This window comes from Raphanus sativus, chromosome 1 (genome assembly GCF_000801105.2).
Source record: "Raphanus sativus cultivar WK10039 chromosome 1, ASM80110v3, whole genome shotgun sequence".
Taxonomy (NCBI): Eukaryota; Viridiplantae; Streptophyta; class Magnoliopsida; order Brassicales; family Brassicaceae; genus Raphanus; species Raphanus sativus.
In genome coordinates, this window is record NC_079511.1 from 20,638,277 (window position 1) to 20,657,784 (window position 19,508).

At 35.9% G+C, this 19,508-nt stretch overlaps 2 protein-coding genes across 2 annotated transcripts; both read left to right on the top strand.

Moving 5' to 3' along the window:
• LOC108812469 (exocyst complex component SEC3A) lies at window positions 1-6,607 on the top strand. Its single transcript, XM_018584743.2, has 25 exons — window positions 1-286; window positions 788-858; window positions 944-1,024; window positions 1,213-1,280; window positions 1,398-1,500; window positions 1,670-1,818; window positions 2,158-2,275; window positions 2,388-2,492; window positions 2,719-2,820; window positions 2,897-3,034; window positions 3,203-3,331; window positions 3,415-3,495; window positions 3,578-3,652; window positions 3,852-4,022; window positions 4,115-4,265; window positions 4,363-4,427; window positions 4,562-4,732; window positions 4,815-4,894; window positions 5,098-5,179; window positions 5,421-5,518; window positions 5,637-5,745; window positions 5,843-5,911; window positions 6,003-6,068; window positions 6,150-6,239; window positions 6,341-6,607. The coding sequence occupies exons 1-25, from the start codon at window positions 112-114 to the stop codon at window positions 6,449-6,451; spliced, it is 2,658 nt and encodes an 885-aa protein (XP_018440245.1). The 5' UTR covers window positions 1-111; the 3' UTR covers window positions 6,452-6,607.
• Window positions 6,608-15,743: 9,136 nt separating this feature from the next.
• LOC108855367 (protein JINGUBANG) lies at window positions 15,744-17,077 on the top strand. Its single transcript, XM_018629179.2, has one exon. The coding sequence runs from the start codon at window positions 15,806-15,808 to the stop codon at window positions 16,892-16,894; it is 1,089 nt and encodes a 362-aa protein (XP_018484681.1). The 5' UTR covers window positions 15,744-15,805; the 3' UTR covers window positions 16,895-17,077.
• Window positions 17,078-19,508: the final 2,431 nt, after the last annotated feature.

A 19,508-nucleotide genomic window follows, 5' to 3' on the forward strand; every position in this document is an offset into this window, starting at 1 on the left:
TGCATAACAGATTCGACTTTTCCAATCGTAAGGCTTAATCTTCTCCTCGGCTTTTTCTTTGCTGGATCCACGACTAAAAGAAGAAGAGCGAAGAAGAATAGCGAAGCAGCGATGGCGAAATCAAGCGCCGACGATGAAGAGCTCCGGCGTGCTTGCGAGGCCGCCATCGAAGGAACCAAGCAATCGATCGTGATGTCGATCCGCGTCGCCAAGAGCCGCGGTGTCTGGGGAAAGTCTGGAAAATTAGGTCGCCAAATGGCCAAACCTAGGGTTCTCGCTCTTTCCGGTGACATCCCCTTCTCCTTTCCCTCTCTTGATTTGATTTGCATTTCTGGATCCGAGCCTTTGTTTTTGCTCACCTCCCATATATTAAGCATTATGTGCTGGTGTCTATTGCAATTAGATCCTAAATTTTCAATTATCCATTGCATTCGCGAAATCGATATCATTTGACAGAATAAGATAAGCATAGTAAGGAAGAGGGTTCACTCTTCTTGGACCAAAAGGATTCAAGTGTTGGCATTAGATCATAGTTTCAGTTATATTTACAAAATTGATTTCTAGATTCGAGTCGTTACTTGTTCTTCGCGCTATTTTAGCTTTAGATTGAGCATCAAGTGTACTGCATTAGATCAAAAGGATTCAGCTGTAAATCTCTGATTTAAGTGGAGAACATGTGGCCCCGGATTCATGTTTCAAGCTTTCTCATCACATATTTTCAGGTTCCTTAGAGTAGTAATCAAATAAAATATGATTTTTTTTTGGTATTGTGTTCTGCTTTCTACAGTTAAATCAAAGGCCCAGCGGAAGAAAGCATTTCTTCGAGTAATGAAGTATTCAAGTGGAGGTGTCCTTGAGGTAATCCAATTGAGGCATACAATGTCAGCAGATTCCTTTAAGTTCATGATGACTGATGATATTTTCAAATTCTTTGTTCATCCAGCCTGCTAAAATGTACAAACTCAAGCATCTTTCGAAAGTGGAAGTCATAACTAATGACCCAAGTGGATGCACTTTTACCCTGGTAAGATCAGTCGATGGTATTAATCACGTGATCAATACGTATGATTTCAAGAAAATGTCCATGCTTTCTCGAAGATATCATAGCATTTAGATGTAGTGTAAGAGATGGAAAACAAAAGCTGAGTGTGTAATTGTAAAAAGTAGTGTTTTCTATGTTCCCTCTGCTTTCGCTGATGCAAAGTCTTTTAGGGGTTTGATAATCTCAGGAGTCAAAGTGTTGCTCCTCCTCAGTGGACCATGCGCAATACTGATGACAGGTACTGCTGTTAGGAACATACATATTAACTTCTATAGGATGTGAAGGACAAGTTTTAAGCGATCATATCTTTGTTTATCTAGGTAGTTTTGCTCACTTTTCTCTATCGTGACTATAGGAACCGAATTTTAGTGTGCATATTGAACATATGCAAAGACGTATTGGGCAAGCTTCCGAAAGTCGTTGGTATAGATATCGTCGAGATGGCCCTTTGGGCTAAGGTGCGGTTTCTAACTTCTCTCTTCAAATTTTGGTCTAAGTTTCTTATTTTCCAAAAAGGCTTTTGTATGTGCTTGTGCTTCTCGTTTTCCTCACCTTTCATATTCGCTAGTTCTTTTAATAGAATAATGTTATGCTTTAGCCTTCTTTCTTTTCGTATTATTGGTCTAGGATAACACTCCAGTAGTCACTACTCAAAGAAGTACAGAAGATGGTGAGCCTGTTGCTGAAGCTGTAACAGAAACTGAACTGAAAGTTACCGTTGAAAAAGAACTAGTCTCTCAGGCCGAGGAAGAGGATATGGAGGCTCTCTTGGGAACGTATGTCTTATTCTGTTCTAGTTATTATTTCGGTTCTCTTTGTTCACGCATAAACTTTTTGTTCCTGTCAGTATTTGTTTGGCGAAGGAGGACTCCTCCCCGTGAATCCTAAGCTTGTGAAACTAGTTTTATGCCTAACATAGGATTGCATAATATCCACCTTGCTAACTTTAGAACCACTTATTTACATTTTTCTTCGTGATTGTATTTTGTTTAAATTATTGGCAGTGTTTCTTCGACATCTGGCTTGCTAGGGATAAAATATAATGGAAATACAGTTGACCTTTACGCTTAGTATTATCATCTCGTTCACTCGACTTATATCACTGACGTATACAGTTATGTAATGGGCATTGGTGAAGCTGAGGCGTTTTCTGAAAGGCTGAAGCGAGAGCTCCAAGCTCTTGAAGCGGCAAATGTACATGCAATTCTGGAAAGCGAACCATTAGTTGATGAGGTTATTATTTTTTGTTAATTATTATTTTTAAGACTGTCTTTGCATTTGGGCAGTTTAGGGGAACATCAGCGTTTATCTTTCTTGTTTATAAGGTCATCTTCATGTTTTTCAGGTTTTGAATGGACTAGAGGCAGCAACAAATATTGTTGATGACATGGACGAATGGTTAGGGATATTTAACGTGAAACTTAGACACATGAGGGAGGACATTGAATCGGTAGGATGTACAACCTATTAATGACTATTCCCGGTCATTTGTTTTATTATGAGGATAGTGTCATTGCATTAAGAAATTGGCTGCCGTATGTTATCAGTTAACTCACATTACTTCTGTATCTGCGAGAGTATGAGAGAAAGGGAAGTAATTCCAAGTATTTGTGGTGTTGGACTGATCATTAGCTTTGTCGGCACATATTCTCATCTTTTTTTTTGATGTTATGCAGATAGAAACTCGAAACAACAAGTTGGAGATGCAGTCTGTAAACAATAAAGCTCTTATTGAAGAGCTTGATAAAGTTATTGAGAGACTGCGTGTGCCTTCTGAGGTTTGCCAACCATAAGTTTTGTGCTTGCTTCTCATCTGTCTACTTGATTCACTAATAGAAGTGTTGTTGATTGCAGTATTCAGCATCCCTCACAGGAGGCTCATTTGATGAAGCAGACATGCTCCAAAATATCGAAGCTTGCGAGTGGTTAGCCAAAGCTTTAAGGGGTCTTGAAGTGCCCAACTTAGACCCCATTTATGCTAATATGCGATCTGTATGTCTATGCACTTAGATATTTCTTATGCGCTCCTTATCTTTAATTTTACCATTAAGTTTAGTCAGCTGTGCTTATTACATTGTATTGTGCCTTTAAAAGAACATAAGAATCTAATTTTTGTATAACCACCTGAATTTTGGCTACTCTCTGCTGTATTCTCTTCAGGTAAAGGAGAAACGAGCAGAGCTAAAAATATTGAAAGCTACATTTGTAACCAGAGCTTCTGAGTTCCTGAGAAACTACTTTGCTAGTTTGGTAGATTTCATGGTTAGCGACAAAAGTTACTTTTCTCAGGTACGACTTTTGAAAAACTCTGGTCTTTCTAGCATTAACTCTAGTGATGATAATTCTAAATACTAAACACATACTTAAAACAGAGAGGTCAGCTGAAGAGGCCCGACCATGCAGATTTGCGGTATAAGTGCAGAACATATGCTCGTCTTTTGCAACACCTAAAGGTAAAACCGAGAAATGAGTAGGTGTCGATAAAAAAAAAAGCTTAATGCAGTACAGCGATTGATGTCTCTTTTCTTTTTGCAGAGTCTTGATAAGAACTGTTTGGCCCCATTGAGAAAAGCATACTGCAGCTCCCTGAACTTGCTCCTTCGCCGAGAGGTGAGGAACAAATATGCCTTCTTATTCACTTTTGACCACTGATTTATTGGAACCGTGAATTAATTAAGGCTGCTAAAACCTACCGAATGTTTGAAGCATGAATGTGCAGCAAACATTTAGTTTCCTACTTCTCTTCCATTCTGTTAGAGCGTTACATATTCAGTTCATGTTACCAAATATTTGTTTCTTAAAAACCCAGGCTCGTGAATTCGCAAATGAGCTTCGTGCAAGCACAAAAGTATCACGAAATCCTACTGTCTGGCTAGAAGGATCTACGGGTTCTAGTCAGAATGCCAACACTGACACTTCTGCAGTATCGGACGCTTATGCCAAGATGCTAACAATATTTATCCCGCTTCTTGTAGATGAGGTAAGTATTAAGCCTTTGCTTTTCTGTTTGATCTTTAGATGCAACTGATGCATGTAAACCTCATGTTTCGGTTTTGCTTCATAATACTACAGAGTTCCTTTTTTGCGCACTTCATGTGCTTTGAGGTACCAGCTCTTGCTCCACCCGGAGGTGCTGGCAGTGATAAAAGGCCCAACAATGACGATGGTAATGATGATGATGATTTGGGAATCATGGACATTGATGAGAGTGACAAGAAAACTGGTAATGTAAAATTGTGTGGGCATCTGTCAAGCTTTCACTACATTCTCACACCATAGGGTCTACAGTTCTGAAAGCCATAAATTGTTCGATTCTGCAGGTAAAACCTCCCCAGACCTGACGGCATTGAATGAATCTCTTCAAGATCTACTTGATGGTATTCAGGTAACAGTTCCCTGAAAGTAATGTTTCCATGTTAGATGAAAGACTCAATTGTTAATTTTCTGGATTAACATCTATAGGTTAGCAATTCATTTTTATTACTAAAAGAGAGATCCCCTATGTTCTTGTCGCTGCAGGAGGATTTCTATGCTGTTGTTGACTGGGCATATAAAATAGATCCCCTACGGTGCATATCAATGCATGGCATAACTGAAAAGTATCTATCTGGTCAGAAAGCTGATGCTGCAGGATTTGTTCGCCTTTTGCTTGGAGATCTGGAGGCGAGGGTTTCTATGCAATTCAGCCGGGTATGTTTTATTTATAGATTGTTTGGTTTATATTCCTGGCGTATTCCTCCTACTAATTATTTCAAGTCAACTTTCATTGCAGTTTGTCGATGAAGCTTGTCATCAGATTGAAAGAAACGAGCGTAATGTAAGACAGATGGGAGTCTTGCCATATATTCCAAGGTAATCAGGAAATTCAATTTTTTTTCCACAGATTACTGGGATTATTCACTAACCGGATAGTATTTCCTTTCACCTTGTAAACAATACCAATTGATTTTGTGGTTCTGAACTTTATTTCCGAATGAGAGTGGACTATACGTGATCCAAGAAACTGTTCTAGTATTACTTGTTGCTATCCTAACATTAGTATCTCATTTTCATAGATTTGCAGCACTCGCTACTCGTATGGAACAGTACATACAAGGGCAATCTAGGGATTTGGTTGATCAGGCATACACGAAATTCGTAAGTACTGCTATTTCTATTGAACCACTAAAGTTACACAAACCATGCAGTGAAAGTAATGTTCTCCATTTCAATAACATACATGCATCTGATCTTAGTCCACTTACAATGCATATATCCACCCAAGTTCGTTCTCGACTAGCAAGATATAATAAAGTATTTCAGATTGCTCAGCATTTACTCTCCAATTTGTTTTCTTTCTCACTTTTGGTTGACACATTCTAACTAATGGTGTTTTTAGGTAAGCATAATGTTTGTGACCCTGGAGAAGATTGCCCAGCAAGATCCTAAATATGCAGATATTCTTCTTTTAGAAAATTATGCTGCTTTTCAGAATAGGTTAAACTCCTTTTCTCTCTCTCTCTCTCTCTCTAACACCCTTGGTTTGTTCTTCTTCTTCTTCTCCTGAGTAGTAATATTTCTTTTTTTAACCCTGTTTTTTTTCGTCTGTATGTAGCCTGTACGACCTGGCTAATGTTGTACCCACTTTAGCCAAGTTCTATCACCAGGCAAGTGAAGCATATGAACAAGCTTGTACCCGCCACATTAGCCTGATAATATACTACGTAAGTTGTGCTTCTCATATTTTTCCTTCTTTTGGAGTTAATTGTCAAGGGCACCGCTTTTTTGCGTGTTGCTTAATGCAATTATTTTTCCCTGCAGCAATTCGAAAGACTTTTCCAATTTGCTAAAAAGATTGAAGATTTTATGTATACTATCACCCCTGAAGAGGTGAGTGATTAGTTAGCTTATTGCTCTATCATTAAATAAGGGAAAAACTGTAGTAGGATGAAAAGTCTAACACATACTCTCTGCATTTCAGATACCATTCCAGCTCGGTTTGTCGAAAATGGAACTCCGGAAGATGTTAAAATCAAGCTTGTCAGGGGTAAAACAGATGTTACTTGTAGTGTATTAATTTAATTTTCCAGAGGCTTTTTTTTAACATATAGCTTTCTGCTTTGGATAGGTGGACAAATCGATTGCACAGATGTATAAAAAGTTGCAGAAGAATCTAGCATCCGAGGAGTTGCTACCGTCCTTGTGGGACAAATGCAAGGTACCAATTTAAACTGAATCTATCAAAAGATGTCGATGAAAGAATTAGCTCTAAAACTTTTTTGAATTTGAATCATAACATATATTTGCTGAAAAAAACAGAAGGAGTTTCTGGACAAGTACGAGAGCTTCGTGCAGCTAGTAGCCAAAGTTTACCCTAGTGAAAACGTTCCTGGGGTTACCGAAATGAGAGGACTTCTTGCTTCCATGTGAAAAAGTCTTTGACTACGTTCCTTGGACATTTTATGGATATATGTTACTACAAAACGTATGAGAGCTTAATTCATTTTCTTTTCATTTTTTCGTCTTCTGCTTTTGTAAGTTGGAATGTTAAAGAATGAACTAGACGTAAGGAAACGATTGTGTTCATTCGTTTTGGTTGGGTTTGAAGAAAGTAATTTAGAATATAAACAAAAGCATTTGTATATAGTTAATACATAGAATTAAATTTACTAAAGTATATTATTAATAAGAAGTAACCGAATAAGCCCAAACTTCTCAATCCTCCCTATGAAAATCAAGCCCAATTTCTTGAAGTGTTGATTATTATAGTGGATCGTTCTTGGAATATGGACTTAATTGAAGCATATACTGGGAAAGTATTCAGAATATGACAGCTAGGGCTGGGAAAAAAAACCGAATCCGAAGAACAGAACCGAATTCGATCCGAAAAAGTAATACCAAATTCGAACCGAAATTAATTAAATATCCAAATGGGTTCAAACTTTTGGTATTTAAAGAACCGAAATCGAATCCGATCCGAACCGAAATATTTTGGGTACCCGAATGTATCCGAAATAGATTAATATACATATATATTTTAACTATTTTTAGATTGAATGTATATTAAAAAGCATCTAAAATATATATAATACTTTTAAATTTTTCAAAATACTTGAAAATATATACAAATAGTCAAAAGTACATGTTTAAATAGTTAAAGTATACTCAAAACACCAAAAATACATAAAATATGTATTGATTTTCTATCCAAATATTCAAATCAAACCAATTTATATGTTAAGTTTTGGTGCTTTGACACATGTTATTGAAACTTATATGTAATATATTATTTTGTTTATAAATTTTGAGAAGTTTAAAGTATATAATGAATTTTAAAATTTTGAAAATAATTTAAACGGGTAATCCGAACCGAACCAGCAAGGATTCGAACCGAGCACGAACCAAAATTTAGAAATACCCGAATAAGACTGAAATCTTTGACCCGAAAACCCGAAATCCGAATAGACCCGAATCGAAACCCGAACGGGTACCCGAACGTCCACCCCTAATGACAGAAGTGAGTATTTAAAACCTGATACAAATGAATTAACATTTTACAGTATCTGGAAGGTATAATGTAAAATCGGGTTGGGGGATGGTTTAAAGAATTATAAGATTTCATGATACCATAACTACTGATAGAAGAATTATAGTATCAACTTTTAAAATTCCATTGCTATGGGTTTACGAATTTTTAAAATTTGAGTATAACAAAAAAACATGTCATCACATTAACATATTCTTTATTAATACTCAGACAAATAAAATGGTACAATTCTTTTTAAAAAATTCAAAAATACTTAAAAAAAAAAAACAATTTACATATATTACTATTTTTATTTATTCTTTTAACATTTTTATTTTAAAAAAACATAATATAACTTGACAATTTTTTTTTTTAAAGATATCAATTTTGAAATAAATGATTCCTATGGGATGATGAACCTACATGTTCATCTAGGGGTGAACCCAAAAATAACTCTAATTTGATTAGAACAAAAAAAAAAGATTCACCTTCTCTTTCTCCTACCATCATTAATTACTTTTTTTTTGTTATCAGCAGAAAAACAAACACACTCTCATCCGGTCTCTGAAAACCATGCCGGCAACTCTGCATCCATGTGAACAACAAAAGACGGTTGTGTCCTGGCACTACGTGCTAGTCGATCCGCCTGCATATTCTGCTGTCTTGGTACATGAATAATCTCTGAGTTGATGAAACCGTCTTTAAGGGTCTTTATATCTTCTAAATAACTTGCAAAGCTGGCAATTCCTCTGGTTCCGAAACCATCTTTACCAATTAGGAATAATCAGTTGCAAACGTAACCCTGAACTGACGCAAATTTTTCATACTTTTCATTGCCCATATCAGAGCCTCTACCTCCGAGTGGAGGGGAGAAAGACTTGCTCTGATATTCCGTGCTCCCATCAAACTGTCGAAACCTTCTAAAGTACTATACCAACCTTGGCCGGAGAAACTGTCTTTATCTTTCCACGAACCATCTATGAAACACCAACGTCCTGGTATTGCCGTCTGTGGTGCTACCTCAACTTGTCGCACCAAATTCTGTGTATCTGCGTTTTGTGCCTCCATCCAGAGTGCTGATTCTGTCTCTGCCAGTTTCAAAGTATCTCTCGGATCCACATCTAAGTTACTGAAAACCTTATTGTTCCTTCCTTTCCAGATGTACCATAGAATCCAAGCATACTGATGAGTTTCCATCTTCGGATCAATTCTCCAAAATAAATAATCCATATTTGTAAAAAAACCTTGATAAGGGAAAATAGCTGGACTGGAAGGGATCTGCGAAAGAGCCCATACCTGACGCGTTGGTGGACACTCAAAAAACACATGATTTATGGATTCTTCGGGAGCGCCGCACCTATCACAACCACCATTAATTACTTAAAAATTAAAAACAATCAATAGAATTCTCTATACAATTAGTGAAAATCTATGTAAAAATATTTGATAAAATTTGTTAAATCTAGTTAACTTGTAAAATCCTCTCAACTATCTGAGTCATCAAATTCCACCAAAATTACAAACGTGAACCCTATTTAAGATTTTTTTTTCTAATTATGAGTTTTTTTCAACGGCTTGTTTATGTGTTCCCAAACATGAATTAACTCTTTGAAGATTTCCAAAAGATTATAATTTTAACTATATTATATGGATTATAAGGTATATTGTATGATATGTAGTAGATATCATTAATCCAAAAATATATTGTCTTACACATATTAACAAATTCATTCATCTCTACATTTAACCCATTCATAAATATTACTTCCAACTGTCTATATGTCAATCAACTAATCTAAATAGACAAACCCTGAAAGAGGTTTATATATTTCTTCAACTTATCCTACATGTTTCACTACAATTAATGACTGACTTGGATCACAAAACTTCTCTTAACTAAGCCTTTCAATCAATCGTTCCTTAAAATCTCCCCAATCTTGGTAAGGGCAGCGATGAATCTCACTATTGAACTAACACAAAATATATCCAAAAATTAACAGATAAAATATCCAGCTTTGTTAAATCATCATGCCCACCAATGCGGAAAAAAACTCTGCCAAACTATCCATCCATAATCTTCTCCATCAAATATATGTAGCTCAATACACTTCATAATACTTTACCTACATTCTACAACCATATTTTGTTATTGTCTATCCTCCAGCCTAAAACTATGGCCAGGTTCCAAGTTAACAAAGAATACATGAGAATGTTGTTGGATCGGAATCAGATTTTCTCTATTCGACACCTCTTCTCTAGCCGTCGAGTTCCTCTGCATCAATTCATACATCTCTGCGAACATAGCATCCAATTTATCCTCTGATGCTGTGAATCTTGCTCGAGTTTGTTTTTCGACCTCCACTTATGATGCGATCATCGTTATCATCGTCATCGACATATAATCGATCGTTAACAGCAGATTTTGGTGAACTCGTGACTGTGAATTCTTTGAAAAATGTGATTGATTCATCATCGTTCTAAGATTTTATTACAAAATAGTTGTGTTTCAAAAAAAAAAGTATTACAAAATAGTTAATAAGGCTCTACGACACAAAATTGATAAAAACTAAAAAAATATTATTAATAAAATGTATCAGTACAAGCCAAACCTATCAATCTTCACCCTGACAATTATGTCAAATCCACCCAAAAGCAAATATGTAAAATATGCATATAGTCCTTTATATGGCCAAACCCATTTATAGTTTATTAATCAAAAATCTTGTGAAACAATTTTTTTTAATCTTCCTCAACCATTTCATCTGTAAGCTTCACTTCTTCTTCTACCACACTCTCATTATGTTTCCTTATAACCATGTGGCATGGTAAGCAGTTAGGGATCTTCCTCAACCACTTCATCTGTAAGCTTCACTTCTTCTTCTACCACACTCTTATTATGTATCCTTATAATTATGTGGCATATCACATGGTAAGCAGTTAGGGAAAATATGATTGACATGAACAAAATCTGCAGTTTTATCTTTTCCATCTTTTTATGAATCTGAGTTTGAGTCTGAGTCCGAACTAGACTGATTTTTAATCATTGTTTTTTTATCAATGAGAGAAAGTTCAGTAAAAATATTTCCCTTTCACTTTCGCTCTCTGATTCAATGTCACTGAAGCATAACAATAATTTGTCTTTCTTCATACTTTTTGGTCATAAGCCTCTTTGTATGTCTGCAGTTCTTGCCTTCAATGCATTTGAGTTCCTCTTTGTTATAAGATAATTCCAAAAGTTTCCAAAGCCCTTACATTAATAACATTGAAGGCCCTTCTTTCTATTTCCTTTAGATGTGTCAGACATGGACAAATGATTATTGAAGAGGTCAGAATCGTGTTTCTGAAGCCGATTACTAGAGCGATTTGACATTATTCAACTCTCTCGAGCATTTTCTGAATTTTATTAGCCATAAGTCTGAAGTTGTCTTCTATCCTTTTAACACTATATTTTTCTTTAGACTCAGCTAAAAATATTATCCCCTTCTTTCTACTTCTTTTAAACGTGCCAGACATGGTCAGATGATTGTTGAAGCGGTCGGAATCGTGTTTCGGAAGTCGATTACTTGAGCTTTTTGACATTTTCAACTCTCTTGAATATTTTGTTGAACTCTTGGACATGTGAATTAATTTGTCTTCTAACCTTTTAACACGATATTATTATTTAAATTCAGCTAAGAATGCTATACCCTTTATGATCTTTTTGCAGCTCATCAGTTCTTTCTTAATCATGAACCTTAAGTATACCGGCTAGTTGATTAGATTTCATATCATTAATGTTCATGGAGTTTTCGAGAATCTTAACAATTTCTTAATGAGCTTCTTTTCTTTATACTTCTTATTGAGAACAGAAGCTTGTTAGCAATTGAACATAACCTGGAGAAAAGCTAGTTGTAGATTCATCATTTTCCATTTGAAAATTCTCAAACTTGTGAGAAAAATGATCGATTATGGTCCTTCCTACACTTGTATCTCTTTCAAAGGTTGATAAGTGTATCACATACCTCTTTTGCTGATTCACATCCTTGAGTAATCTTGAACTGGTAAGTCAATTTTTGAGAAGATGGTAGTTAAGGCTTTTGTGGTTCTGCAGAACCTTAACCTTCTTGTATATAAAGTTGAATCTGAAGCGACCCACTCTGATGCCAAATAAAAGTCCACAGTAAATCAAATTCACTTGTATATTCTAGAAATCCAACAACATGTATCTTGTTTATTAAGAATCCTTTACATAAATTTACACGGATATATTTAATTTAAATTACTCAACGTTACATACCGGCTAGAAACGAAACCAATTCATAATGTATCAAAATCTCGTGATCTAATGATTGCAAATCTGCACTCCTAGCTCACAACCTGAAAAAAAATTTACAAGAACAATACAAGACTTGCTATCAATTTGTTGTTATTCTATCTAAAGCTCTAACCCTCTCTAATCCCCTTAGACGAGTATTTAAGCTTTCTCGTTCTTGTCAATCGAGATATTTCTATTGCTAGCTACGTTGCAATATGGTTTCTCCAATCCAACTTTGCCACGTCATTTAACGTGTGCGACACAATTTCTATCTTATGTAACCCACCAACTCTGCTTCCAGATCGTCCCACTCTATAAGTTCTCTTGAAAGCTCCAAATGTTGAGCTTACATAGAGTACTTCGAAAATGCTACGTACGTTTTCATATACAATAAAACAAAGGCAACGTTTGAATGATTTACGTTTAATATTATCTTAACACCACTAAATGAAAAAGACGAAGGGTGAAAGAAGAGTATGTGTGCACGGTCGAAAATGCTATTGAAGATGTCTATTTTTGGGTAGAAGACATCGTTTTCTTTCTTATCAAGCCCCGAAGTTGTTCGGCCAATACAGTCCGAGTTGCTCTACATCAACACGTGATTTCAATATAACGACTATTAATAAAAAGAATTGCATATTATTTATCCATGAATGGTACAAACGAGCTCAAAGTTATGGTATCACTGGACGCGTGTAAAGTTAATGAGATATCAACTATATATATACTACGTTGGCTGCAAATCAAAATGAAATAGAATTTGGATATGTTGCTTATCAAGACAATTACAATTATTAAAACATTAAATGGAATATATAGCAGTTAAAAGAAAAAAAATAAACTAACTGATGGTAAACTACGTGATCAAGATAGTTTAGCTAAACATTCATGTCGTCAAATAACTTAATCAGGCTGTTTAACCTTTTCCGAATTGCATACAATAATAGTCTGCAAATTTTCCATGACCAAAATAGTTTCATGTTTGCATTAGCTTGAGCATGGGAATAGATCTCGTTAAATATATAGACCACAAAGACTAAGTAAATGACAACGTGATATAACTGGTTTAAAAAATCTCGTAATCATCTTTATGCTATCATGATTCATGGCTGTAATTTTTCTTACTTTGATAATTAAAATAAGTGGATTGTATAGTTGAATCCTATGAGAACTGGACACATGGTTTATTGGTTTCTATACAGAAGCACTATGAACTTTTGGAGTGTGTAGTTTAATCATTCCCTATTTTAAGTAAAAGGGGAAACAAAGACCTTTTTGGTGGAGGAGTCACTCAATATTTTATAAAAAAATCTGCAAGAAGTAAGTATCAAATTATTTGTTCTTTAATCGGTAAATGTTTAGATACTTAACATACATGGAGTCACTTATGAAAAACGTTTTCGAAAAACATCCTAGTTCCAAAAGAAATCGAAACAATGTCATGCAGAATCATTTTTACCCTTATGTACAATATATTACTTATCTTTTTTTAATTAAATACATCTTGCGATTTGTGCATGAAATTTTTTTGTCAATTCGTAAATGGATTCCATCCGTCCCGTGGATTCCAAACTGGTTCTCTAGAACATTGATCCCAATTTTTCACTCATGAGTCATCAATAACTTCATAATTAGATTATTCATACGTTTGGCGTTCTTCGAACCTAAGATTTTAACAATCTTCTCATAGGATAAATTATCATCAATTGTTCTGCAAATTAATTATGGAGTTATTGAAGACTCATAAGTAAAAAGTTAAGAGATCGATCTTCTGCAGAGTCAGCCTATAATCCATGAGACAAATGAAATCTAGAGGAAGGGGTACTCCATAAAAGTAAACTTTTATTGTAACAACCCGTCTGTGGAAACTACCCGTTCTTTGGGTCCCAGAATTTGCATATTTTCTTGTAACGCTAGACCGCGTACGGCTAATAGCCACCTACGTCCGCTCTCTCAGTCCATAGGCCTTATCCCGTTCGACGGTCGGTCTGTTAGTTTTTCCAAAGACTCGAAATTATTATTTACTGACTCTACAATCACCGCATGACCTTTTTATGTGACTTGTCTTCACTCGGATGCTATCGCGAATCACTTCTCGTTAGATCACTCATCCTCCATTACTCCAGTTCAAGTACGCTTAACTCTAGAGTTCTAAACGCATGTGTACCATAAAAGTTAAGCGCATTTTGGTGACATATGTAGCTAAATCAATTCTCTTAAGCTTTTCCAAATATCACAACTCGGGATGTTACAATTCATCCCGAACGCAACGTCCTCGTTGCGCCCCATGACAAGTCTTAAGATGCCTCTCTGGTCGGAACCGAGATGACTAATCAGCTCTGATACCACTTGTAAAGCCCAGATCGTCCACGGCTAATAGGCCACCCACGCCGATACACTCGACCCATGCACCCTATCCCATCTGACGGGCGATGCGTTAATTTTTTCGAAGACTCGAAATCATTGTTTACTGATATTCCAATCACCACATGATCTTTCCATGTGCTTTGGTCTCATTAGCATGCTATCATAAATCAGTTTCCGTTAGATCATCCATCATTCCACTACTTCATCTTAAGTACGCTTAACTCTAGAGTTTTAAACGGATGTATATCAGAAAAGATAAATACACTTTGATAACATAGGTAACCAAATTAATTCTTTTAACCATTTCTATATATCAAAGCTTTGGATGTTTACAAAATTAAACATCTTGCGATTAGAATAAAGTCCATAGTGGAACGTATGCAAATATTAATCTCTACTATCTGAATTAGAAATGGTAATGTTTTTCTGAAACCATTTATGAATAGAACATTAACAATATTTAGTGTTAACCTACTTTAGAAATAGTTCACGATGATTTAGTCGATAAAAATTTACCATGTACATTGAAGCTGTAGGATTCAATTTTTTCCATTCTGTGCTTTCAATTATAGCTTCATCAACCAAACCCGACATTCAGATATTCCTATATATATGGACCCGGTTCAGACATTACTAATAGCTGGATTGATTATGTTTTAGGCTTGTAGTTTAATCAGTCACCCCTTCAAGTAAACCTTAGGAATGTATTCTTCCTAGAGAATCCGTATTCCACTGACATGAGACACTCCTAATGGGTGCAGCATCTATTATCCGGACTCCCGAGAAAATGGGATGCCTTGCGATGTTCGATAACACTCTAGCTTTATCACGCCCATCCACAAATAGCAGTTTTGCTGAAGAAATTTTGCTCTTCTCTATACTTTACTTAATCAACCAAAGAATACTTCTCACCAGTTTAAAATTCTCTTACAAAAAGTTTAAAATCTGAAGAAAAAGTCGCTTCATATATTATACGTGCCATCTTATTATTATCGGTCCCCCCCCCCCACTTTAAAATATTATGACGAACAAAATATCAAATATATAAAACAATGTTTTTTTTTTGTAAACTAAAGGGTTAAACCCGGGTCACTATTGGAACCAGACCTAACCCCCGGGGGAGTCGCAAGCCCGCGGATGGACTCCTTCTCCTGGGCATTCAAATGGGTCCTAAAGCATGGACCCATATCCGCGTTAGGTGAACAGAACAATGTGACTTAGTTTCGCATAGCAGGAGGATCGAACCTGAAACGTGTTAGCGTCCCAGGCCCGTCCACTGCCACTTGACCACAAGGCCCGTTCTATAAAACAATGTTATCATATGAATTATGCACATCATGATTCATTCCCTATATAGCTATATTTAGCAAGAAAGGACAACCACCATAGGTACTTATAGAGATTATTTTAGTAATAAAGTGGACAAAACAAAATAAAATTACAATTTATTACGTGTCATACTCTCATTGCTTAGCTAACTTATTATAATGCAAACAACTCTCAACTCTTCTTTCCTTCATCTCCTAAGTCTCGTATTCTTAGAAGTCATCAAGAAACTAACAAGCCTTTAGGTTTTACGACACACTCTGAAACCAAAATGCCGCGTTCCGACCGGGCCCGGGAATATTCTTGGAATCCAAGCGAAGAAAACAGCCTGGTCGGGTCGATTGTTCAAGAAGAAGGCCACATTTACTCGTTAGCAGCGACAAATGATCTTCTGTTCACAGGATCGGACAATAATCACATTAGGGTTTGGAAGAACCTAACCGAGTTTAGTGAGTTTAAATCGAACAGCGGTTTGGTGAAAGCGATAGTGATATGTCGTGAGGAGAATAATAAGGTGTTCACGGGTCATCAAGACGGTAAGATCCGGGTCTGGAAAACCTCGCACAAGAATCCTCGAGTGTACACACGCGCAGGAAGCTTACCGGCTTTGAAAGACGTGTTGAAGAAGTCAGTGAAGCCGAGTAACTACGTGGAGGCGAGAAGACGTCGTACGGCGCTATGGATCAAACACTCCGACGCCGTTTCGTGTTTGAGTCTTGTGGAAGATCAAGGGCTGTTATACTCCGCCTCATGGGATCGGACGGTCAAGGTTTGGCGCATTCACGATTTGAAATGTTTGGAATCTATTAAAGCTCATGATGACGCCATCAACTCCGTCATAGCCGGTGGTTCCTGCGAGGGTCTTGTATTCACTGGCTCAGCAGATGGAACGGTTAAGGTTTGGAAACGGGAGGTTCGTGGGAAGCGTACTGCGCATAGTCTGGTTCAGACTTTGCTGAAACAAGAATCTGCTGTTACGGCTTTGGTCACTAGCCACGTGGCGGTTTATAGTGGTTCCAGCGACGGTGTTGTGAATTACTGGGAGATGGGAGAGAAGAAAGTGTTGAAGCATTGTGGTGTTTTCAAGAAACATAGGCTTGCTGTGCTCTGTCTCGCGGCAGCCGGAGAATTGGTGTTTAGTGGTGCGGCGGATAAGAAGATATGCGTGTGGAGGAGGGAAGGGAGAGTCCACACGTGTGTTTCGGTTTTTACCGGTCATACCGGACCGGTTAAGTGTTTGGCGGTGGCTGAACCATGGGGAGGAGATGACGAAGACGGAGGTGATGGGAGATTGATTGTGTATAGTGGAAGTCTTGACAAGTCGGTCAAAGTTTGGAGGGTGCCATGTCATCATATGTAGGAGGACTTGGCTTATTTCTGCGAGATTTGGGATGTACGTAAGATTAATAAGAACCCGAGCCAATCAAATGTTTGATTGATTATAAGGACAACCATGTCGGAGTCTATTATGATTATAGTAATCTAATATATGATGCAGCCATGATATGTTTGAGTGGTTGATATTCAGATTTAAATATACGCTAATAATTTTTTTTAACTATCAGTTAGTGCTACTAGTGAGGATCGATAAAGTATTTTTAAAAATAATTAATCCTACTGAATTGATAAACGAGCTTATAGATTTTAGGAAAAAGCGAACTAGCTTCTAATAAATAAGTTTGAGTAAGAATTAACTGATTATATGAACCATAAGCAAAGCTTAGTCAAGTGAATATAAACTTTAATATATACACGCCAGATAGGTTAACTAGACGTATTATAAAGATACAGAAAATGCGAGAAATGTCAATTTAGTGTTATATTTTGTAAGTTAGCTGCGAACGAATAATGCGCAAAAGCTACCTATCAGTATTACGGTTAAATGAAAGTGATGGGTGGTTTGTGACCGTCCATTATTTTTGTGCTCTCTTCTTTTTTTTTTTAACACCTTTCCGCTCTCTTTCAAAAACTTTCTGTTTCGCCAATGGTACGTTTCTTTGAGCAATGTTTCTTTTTCCTTTTAGTGATTCCTTCTTGCAAAAAAGGAAACAAAATGTACGATCTACATGAGCTATGAATGTCAATGTTTTTACTTTTATAAGTTTTTTTTTGGTAAAACGTTAAATTATTTTAACGTTTTCAATTTTTTTAACAGACAATACACAGTAAATTAGTAGCAGAAAAACATGATTAAACTAAACAAAAGAAATCTAAGCAACAAAAATAACTAAATGAAGCAAGGAAGACGCTGACTTTGAACAATATTTTAACTTTAAAGGAAAGACCAGAAAGCGAGTCGACAACAAAGAAAGCTACTAGTTGCCACGAGCTACCGGAAAAAAGGTGATCTCAAACTTTGAAACACCCGGTTTTTACACAGTGTCGGTCCGGACTGGATTGGCGCCTAAAGCGCATTAAAAAAATATGCCCCATTGTAATTTTCTTCTTTGCCTTTTTGATATGCAATCAAAATCATGCGAGATATCATTTTAAATTTTTTCATATTCTGTTGATATTAATAAATTATTTTACTGAGTATGAGATATATTCAAACATCATTACTTTTTTATGAGCTTTAGTTTCAAAAATGTAACTAAAGTTGGAATTACTAGTAATGTATGATTAAAACTCCTATATTTGAATAACAATCATCCACTCAACTCGTAAAATTATATTTATTTTTTCATAAAAAAATCAGTAAGCAGAGAATCAAAGTTTATAATAATATTGTGTTTGTTTAGACTTTTTAAAAAGTTATCGTTAAATATTCCTAAAACAAATTATATCAATCACAAAAAGGTATAGAAAAAAAAACTATAGAAGATAAAACTTACATGAATACATGATGGAACAACAATCCATCAAAACAGATGAGGACATAAGTATCAAAAGGAAATAGCGCCAGAGTATAGAAAGAAACACATATTATTAGGTCTAGAGTATAATAGTTTTTATTCAGAAAAAGGCTTTACAACAGTTTAGTATTTAATTTATACTCATATTTAATACAAGGAAACTCAAGTAGTTTAAAAACGTACCAGGATTTTATGAATAAAATGAACGTAACATAAACTAAAATATTTGGTATCTTTATTAAAAGTAAAAGATGATAAAAGGTTAAAAAAAAGGAGATAATTGGCTTAGGTACACATAACAGAGAGAGTTTTTTACACTGTAGGGCAGTTTCTGAGTTTTTATTATAAGATAGGACAGTTTGTGCGGAAGAGGTAGTTTTTGGGTGAAATGTCTTAACTTGCCATTGCTTTATACACAACTAGTGATTTTGACTTCTGTTTTTAGTTAGGGTTTTAATTCATTTTAAAATTCAAATGGTGTTGAACCCGAAGCAAACTCAAAACTCAATTGAATAATAAAATAAAGAGACGTGCTTTTCCTTCTCTTTGGTAAAACTCTTTATTTTTTGTTTTATTTTCTGAAACATAATCTGAGGAAGACGTGAGAAATCAGAGACTCGAGTTTAGTGTGGAGAAAGAGCAGACTTTATATTTTCCGGTAGAAAGCACCGACGACGAGCAACGGAGTGCGATGAGTACAAGACGGAGCATGCGTGGGATGGAGATCGCCGACGGTGAATATTCCCTTGAGTTTTACTTTTTTTTTTATTTCTTAGTCCAGAGCGAATCAGATTTTTGATTCGCCATTGTTGTTTGGTGGTTGCAGCGGCGGCAGAAGCAAATGTGAAGGATGTGAAAGCATTGTTACTGGGTAAGTGTATGGGTGGACAATCATTTTAATGTACCAACAAAATATAGTGAGTGTGTACACATTGTTTGTTGATGTGTACACATATTTACAAATATGCAACCAATACAGTAGATGTACACATGGACGTGGTTTGTTGTGCTAGGGTAGTTGTACACATGTACATTGCACCAGCTTGTGTTGTATTTTTTTTTAGTATTTGCTTGTGATTACCATTTTGAAAACTCATTTTAACAATTGTTTGATTGTTT